At 49.8% G+C, this 7,847-nt stretch overlaps 1 protein-coding gene across 1 annotated transcript in view; it reads right to left on the reverse strand.

Moving 5' to 3' along the window:
* The window catches only part of SRP72 (signal recognition particle 72), a 44,381-nt gene extending 37,055 nt beyond the window's left edge, over nucleotides 1-7,326 (reverse strand). The window contains exons 1-2 of the mRNA XM_039539716.1: nucleotides 7,103-7,326; nucleotides 1,861-1,981 (exon numbers count right to left, since the gene is read on the reverse strand). Coding sequence (XP_039395650.1) covers nucleotides 1,861-1,981; nucleotides 7,103-7,208 — 227 coding nt within the window. The 5' untranslated portion in view covers nucleotides 7,209-7,326. The remainder of the gene's footprint in view (nucleotides 1-1,860; nucleotides 1,982-7,102) is intronic.
* Between the last annotated feature and the right edge of the window lie 521 nt (nucleotides 7,327-7,847).

Consider the following 7,847-nt stretch of genomic DNA (forward strand, 5'->3'; position numbering starts at 1 on the left):
AAAGAGGATAGGTATCTCCCTCATCATTCCTAAGGTATGACTCTGCCCAAACTGTGTGCTCCTCTGCACCTGTTGGCTTTCTCTTAGCCCTTAGTTTAAAAAATCCTGTACTACCCTTTTTTAAATTTATATGCCAGCAGTCTGGTTCCATTTTGGTGTAGGTGGAGCCCATCCTTCCTGTATAGGCCACTCCTTCACAAAAGGTTCCCCAGTTTCTAATAAACCTAAACCCGTCCTTCCTACACCTTTGTCTAATCTGCACATTGAGACCTTGCAATTCTGCTTGTTTGCTTGGCCTGGCATGTGAAACTAGAAGCATTTCAGAGGATGCTACCATGGAGACCCTGGACTTTAATCTCTTACCTAGCAGCCTACATTTGGCCTCTTTTCCCTATGTCTTTGGTACCTATATGTACCACAACCACCAACTCCATCCCAGCATATCTATAAGGCTATCTACGTGTCTCATGCGATCCACTACCATCACACCTGACAGGTAATTTCCCATGAGGTTCTCTCAGTCCTCACAAGTGTGTGTGTGTATATATATATATATATATATATATTTTTTTTTTACACAAACGGAATGAAAGTTGCTTTGTTATTTGAGTTATGAGTGTTCAAAGAGGCAAGGAATTAAGACTAAAATCTAGATTGATTTCTTTACATTCACATTAGTGGTTATAAATAAGGAATATGAGAACATACTTTTAGTGTCTACGCTGGTATTACAACAATCAGTTCTACAGCCTTTCCCTCCATGCATACTTCTTTCTTTCCCATAGGGAAGTGACTCTGACAGTATATACATTAGTTTTGCTAATAGAGAGTTCTTATATAGCAGTTTTCATCTTAAGCCACTGCACAGACACTAGGCTGCAAACAGCCCTGTGAGGCAGGAAGGTAACATTTATCACTGCCATTTCACAGAAGGGAAAATGGAGATAAGGAGAGGTATGGGCCACAGTCTTGGGAACACTTATGCACATTCCGAACTTTATTCATCTGAGCAGTTCCACTGTCTTCAACAGGAGTGCTTATGAGAGTAAGGGCATGTCTACACGACAATCTTACGTCGACCTGTGTTAGGTTGACTTACAGCCACCACAATAATTACTGTGGTGGCTGATGTTCACACTACTTTCTGTCAGTGGTGCGCATCCTCACCAGGAGTGCTTCCATTGACTGGAGAGGGGCAGTGTGGAGGGCAGCAGCTCTCAGCTCTCCACACAGCTCCACACTGGAAACCCAGCTGCTTCTTGCCTCCATGCTCCCAGTCAGGAGCGGGGGGAAAGTCACCCAAGGCTTCTCACCTCTGGGAAGTAGATCGCACCCAGAATCCGGTCACCTGCCAGATTGCCAGTGGGGAGCTGGGATCCTGGAGGGCAGCAGGGCTCCCAGAGGGGAACAGGGAGCTCAGGTGGCAGCCCGGCTTGGAGCAGAGACCTGCCAGCAGCCCAGTAAGGGAGCCAGGAGCCAGCTTCCTTGTCAATTTCAAAGCTCCACTGGATGACAGCCAACAGCAGATATAAGGAATGCAGTGTCTACACAGATGCTATGTCGCCATAACTACACCATCATAAAGCCTACACCTTTAATGGAGGTGGAGTTGTGTCGGTGTAGTAGGGCACTTACATTGGCGGGAGCGAGGCTGTGGTGTGTACACTGACATAGTTAGGTTGACATAAGCTCCCTTACGTCGACCTGTGTAGTGTAGACCAAGCCTAAAGTTAAGCATGTGAAGCACTGAAAACTTCAGCAACAGCCATTGCCCACCAGCACCACCCTCCTACCTAGACTAGCAGCTTCCTGGAGCTTGTGCTTTTTTCCTTTGCAGGAGCCTCTGGGGCTACCACTCACCTGGTTAACACTTTGGTGTGGGTGTGGATTACACCTAGGGCTTCCTTGAAGCTTCCATTCTGAATGAGACAGACCACTTTGCAGTGAAGGGCAGTCACATCATCCTTGTTGATCTGCAACACTTGGGGAAGCAAAGAGAGTTATCACAATCTCTAACTCCATTCCTACTTCCCATTAAAAACGGAGTCCATCAAATTAAAATCCAGACAATGTCTCAGACCTTGTCTAAACTAGAAAGCTGACCTGCTTTAACAATCCCAGTGAGGCAGAAGTGGCCAAAAACCCCTGGAGTGGATGCAAGTATAGTGGTATAAAAGTACTTATACTGGTATAGCTCATTCTGGTTTAGGGAACAAAGGCTATACCAGTATAAAATACCTTTATACTGGTAAAACTGCCTCCACAGTAGGGTTTATACCAGTATTACAGGTAAGAATAAATACATAAGTTACACAATTAATTGCCAGTTATACTAGTAGAATTTTTTTTAGCATAGACCAAGCCTTGATGTCAGCTAAGTGTGAAAGTGTCCGAGGGCTAGATAGCACCAGGGTTACTGCAGTTGCACGTCACTCTGCAGACCAGAGGTCAAAGCCTGACTAGCAGGTTCTCAAGAACTGGGCATCATCAATTCTGCAATCCCTACTCAGGAACAAAAGGGCAAGCGCACTGAAGAAAAAACAGAGCAAGTCCAGATCGACAAGAGGATTAATTTCAAGACTCAGAGATTTGCTACCAGGGAAAGACAGTAGGGAAAAATTTGGAACATATGTTGTATGACAAAAATACAAACTTAATTGTTGACAGTTCAACTACGGGGGGGAACAGATCCACTCCTTTCCCTCAAAATATGTGAAAAAGTACATGCTCTTTCCCTATACCACCCTCGGTTTGGTATCTAAAGTGGTGTAGTCTAACAGTCATATGACAACACCCTTCAATCCTGATTGTCCAAACTCCAGTTAGCCATAGGTCAGCTGCTTCCAAACCTGCACACACAGACCAAGGCTCCTTCCTCCAGACTGAAATCTCGCAGGGCTGAAGCTCCCTGGGTGCCACTCAACAATCCCAAGCTCTGATTTGACAAAGCTTATGAGAACGCCTACCGAACGTACAAGAATCCGAATTCTAATAAATTCACCTTGTTCTGTCTCCATAAATGTAACACCTAGAAAACGTCAGGCTCTTCGGGAATCTTATCTAGGCCACATAGCTAAACTTAACCAAACTACATCCTAAACACAATCAAACTACAGCCTCTGATGCAGGACTAGGGCTTAAATATGCATCCTTCATCTCTTGCTTCTCCTTCCATCAGTTTTCCCCCTTTTCCTCTCTCTTACCAAGGTTAGCCTGATTGCAAACCAATGGATTTATGAAGCCACATCATACTTTAGCAATGGAACTGTTCACATAATATTACTACTCAATAAAATATAATCTGCAACTTGCTACTGTACTGTAGATGCTTTTCTTTATTATTTGTATTACTGTAGAGCCTATAACCCAGGGCCCCATTGTGCTGGGCACTGTAGAAACACAAGAGAGACAATCCCTGCCTGGAAGACCTTACAATCTAAGTGTAAGTTACGAACAAGTGGATAATTGAAAAGATGAGGGGAGCCCTAGGAAAGAATAAAACTAAACAAGTCAGCATGAAAAGCAGTGGTCACAGAAAACCAGCTGCCTGACCACCAGCATTACCCTCATGGGACCTACATGACACTGGGGCCCTGATCCTAAAATCAGATCCATGCAGGCAGGCTTCTAAGAACATGCAATACCTAACCGAGACTGATGAAGTTTTGACTACACAGACTGAATTGCAGAATCAGGATCCTGGGAGCTGAGGACAAACACAAATATCTGTAGATGGAGAGGTTCTCAATACAGTAAGATGTGATGTAATGAAAGTCACTTGAGATGGTTTTCAAACTGTGGGGGGCCTGGAGGAACATTTGGGTGGGTGGGCGGCGACGTCAGGCAGCTTGGACTTCAGCCGGCTGTATTTTAAAGAATCCTTATAGAGGTTGCAGGAACAAAGCATCCCCGATGTGTAGAAAGAATAATAAATATGGCAGGTGACCAGCTTGGCTTAACAGTGAAATCCTTGCTGACCTTAAACACAAAAAAGAAGCTTACAAGAAGTGGAAGATTGGACAAATGACCAGAGAGGAGTATAAAAATATTGCTCAGGCATGCAGGAGTGAAATCAGGAAGGCCAAATCACACTTGGAGTTGCAGCCAACAAGGGATGTTAAGAGTAACAAGAAGGGTTTCTTCAGGTATGTTAGCAACAAGAAAGTCAAAGAAAGCGTGGGCCCCTTACTGAATGAGGGAGGCAACTTAGTGACAGAGGATGTGGAAAAAGCTAATGTACTCAATGCTTTTTTGCCTCTGTCTTCACAAACAAGGTTAGCTCCCAGACTGCTGCACTGGGCAGCCCAGCATGGGGAGGAGGTGATCAGCCATTTGTGGAGAAAGAAGTGGTTTGGGACTATTTAGAAAAGCTAGATGAGCACTAATCCATGGGGCCGGATGCATTGCATCCGAGGGTGCTAAAGGAGTTGGCAGATGTGATTGCAGAGACATTAGCCATTATCTATGAAAACTCATGGCGATCAGGGAGGTCCTGGATGACTGGAAAAAGGCTAATGTAGTGCCCATCTTTAAAAAAGGGAAGAAAGAGGATCCGGGGAACTACAGGCCAGTCAGTCTGACCTCAGTCCCTCGAAAAATCATGGAGCAGGTCCTCAAGGAATCAATTCTGAAGCACTTAGAGGAAAGTGATCAGGAACAGTCAGCATGGATTCACCAAGGGCAAGTCATGTCTGACTAACCTAATTGCCTTCTATGAGGAGATAACTGGGTCTGTGGATGAGGGGAAAGCAGTGGATGTGTTATTCCCTGACTTTAGCAAAGCTTTTGATACAGTCTCCGACAGTATTCTTGCTGGCAAGTTAAAGAAGTATGGCCTGGATGAATGGACTATAAGGTGGATAGAAAGCTGGCTAGATCTTCGGGCTCAACGGGTAGTGATCAACGGCTCGATGTCTAGATGGCAGTCGGTATCAAGCGGAGTGCCCCAAGGGTCAGTCCTGGGGCCAGTTTTGTTCAACATCTTTATTAATGATCTGGAGGATGGCGTGGACTGCACCCTCAGCAAGTTTGCAGATGACACTAAACTGGGAGGAGTGGTAGATACGCTGGCGGGTAGGGATAGGATACAGAGGGACCTAGACAAATCAGAGGATTGGGCCAAAAGAAATATAATGAGGTTCAACAAGGACAAGTGCAGAGTCCTGCACTTAGGATGGAAGAATCCCATTCACTGTTACAGACTAGGGACCAAGTGGCTAGGCAGCAGTTCTGCAGAAAAGGACCTAGGGATTACAGTGGACGAGAAGCTGGATAGGAGTCAACAGTGTGCCCTTGTTGCCAAGAAGGGTAACGGCATTTGAAGCTGTATAAGTAGGGGCACTGCCAGCAGATCGAGGGATGTGATCATTCCCCTCTATTCGACACTGGTGAGGCCTCATCTGGAGTACTGTGTCCAGTTTTGGGCCCCACACTACAAGAAGGATGTGGACAAATTGGAAAGAGTCCAACGGAGGGCAACAAAAATGATTAGGGGGCTGGAGCACATGACTTATGAGGAGAGGCTGAGGGAACTGGGATTGTTTAGTCTGCAGAAGAGAAGAATGAGGGGGGATTTGATAGCTGCTTTCAACTACCTGAAAGGGGGTTCCAAAGAGGATGGATCTAGACTGTTCTCAGTGGTGGCAGATGACAGAACAAGGAGTAATGGTCTCAAGTTGTAGTGGGGGAGGTTTAGGTTGGATATTAGGAAAAACTTTTTCACTAGGAGGGTGGTGAAGCACTGGAATGGGTTCCCTAGGGAGGTGGTGAAATCTCCTTCCTCAGAGGTTTTTAAGGTCAGGCTTGTCAAAGCCCTGGCTGGGATGATTTAGTTGGGTTTGGTCCTGCTTTGAGCAGGGGGTTGGACTAGATGACCTCCTGAGGTCCCTTCCAATCCTGATATTCTGTGATTCTATGACTGGGAGAGGGAGTGCCACCTCCACCTCACCCTTTTTTGTCTAGGATGGCGGGGGGGGGGGCGCACACCTGAAAATTTTAACTCAAAGAGGGGCTCAGCTCAAAAAGTTTGAAAACTGCTGAGCTAGACTATACTATCTAGCACAGAGCCACATCTTAGGAGACTTCCCTGCTAATGGTGATACATGCTTATATAGCTAGAATTTTCTAAAAGTTATTGGGCAAACAGGCTATCTTATTCTTTGTTCAGTCATGTCAAACATCAGGCTGGAGGGTCTCAAGCACCAGGTATGGAGGGTAACAGGCTCTCCCTGCCTTTGTTATGGTTGTGCTGCCTTTTAACCAATAGAGGCCTAGGAATGCAGCTGGGTGCTCAAGGCCAGTTGTTGGCAATCAGAGGGGTACGCAGGGATCTTTAGGGGGAGGGGAGTAAATCAGCTGCGCTAGATATGCAGCCTGTTCTAAAACTAGGCAACTGACAAGCACCAGCAAAGTCAGTACAAACTACAATTTCATGAGGAAGTCCGCAATAGTTCTGCTTGCATCCGAAGAAGTGGGTGTTTACCCACGAAAGCTCATGCTACAAAACGTCTGTCTCTATAAGGCCACACAGGGATCTTTGCTGCTTCTAGAGAGAGAGAGACTAACGGCTACCCCTCTGATACGCAATAGTTCAGTAAGGCTCCAGCCTTGGTCTGACGCTGCCCGCCAGCAGCTGGTAAGTGAGGTGAAACGGGGGGGCCCACAAGAGCCCTGGGCCTGCTGCAAGGGGCGCAGGGTGCCGAGGCCGAGCGCCGCCGCTGCGGGCCACCGAGCCAAGCCGGGGTAGCCTGGTAGCCGTTCCGCAGGCACTGCCCCCCCCCCGGGACAGCCGGAGCCCAGCGAGCTCGTTACACGTAGGCATATGGCACCTGCCTGCCCAGCGGGCTGCACCGGGCCGGGGGCAGGACAGGCCTGGGGCCGGCAGCGCTGCCCATCCCCGCGCGCGGGGCAGGTCCCGGCCCCCCACAACCGGTATCAGCCGGGCGCTGGACGGGGGCGGGGGGCTGAGGGGCCCGGCCCAAGGCACGTGCCGCGCCCCACGCGCGCGGCTCGGACCGGCCCACCCAGGCCGGCGGAGACGCGCGGACCGACCCATCCCACCCGCGCGCGGGGGGGGGGGGAGCTGCGCGCGCGCGGGACTCACGCTTGTTGACGGACTTGAGCGCGCGGCCGAAGTCTCCGTTCTGGCCGCTCCGATTCACCTCGCTCCACAGCGCGGCCGCCGTCCCCGCGCCGCCCGCCGCCGCCATCTTGTGAACGGGGAGAGACGGGGGGCGGCTCGTTACCTTTTCCCCGGAAGCTGACGCGTGCCCGCAGGGAGGCGGGACCGGGGCGAATGTCCCGTCAGCGCCGGAGGCGGGGGAGGGCTTCAAGCCCCGGCGCTGTACACGCTCGGTGCGGGGGCGGGGCTGGCTCGAGCCCCACGTCAGGCCCAGGGAGCGCGCCCCCCTCCGGCCTCCCCCGCCGCTGCGCCGGCTGGCGCCTCGCCCCCTGCTGCAACCCGCGCGCGCTCCTCCTCTGGCGTCGCGGGCAGCACCCGGCAGAGCTCGTGTACCGGGGGCTCGTCGTGTCACAGGCTCATGGCCTGCGCTCTGTTACCACCCGGCCTGCGTTTGGCTCACGTGGTGCAGGACGCGTTTAGGCACCGTCTGACCCAGGAACTTTAAAAGGTTCAGAACAAGACTTGCATCAAGGGAGAGCGACAGGCATCTGACCGGTGCTGGACAGCCGCGTTTGTTACCTCTAGGGCTTAGTAACACTATAGTTTCCAGCGTCTTATGGCTAGAGACAGCTTTGTGAGCTGGGGTAGTGGGCCTCCAGCCCGTCTCTTTGCTTCAAACAAGGTACTTAGGGAAAGTTTAGATCTGGATCAGAAGTTTTCGTGCCGC

This window comes from Mauremys reevesii, linkage group 5 (assembly GCF_016161935.1).
Source record: "Mauremys reevesii isolate NIE-2019 linkage group 5, ASM1616193v1, whole genome shotgun sequence".
NCBI lineage: Eukaryota > Metazoa > Chordata > Testudines > Geoemydidae > Mauremys > Mauremys reevesii.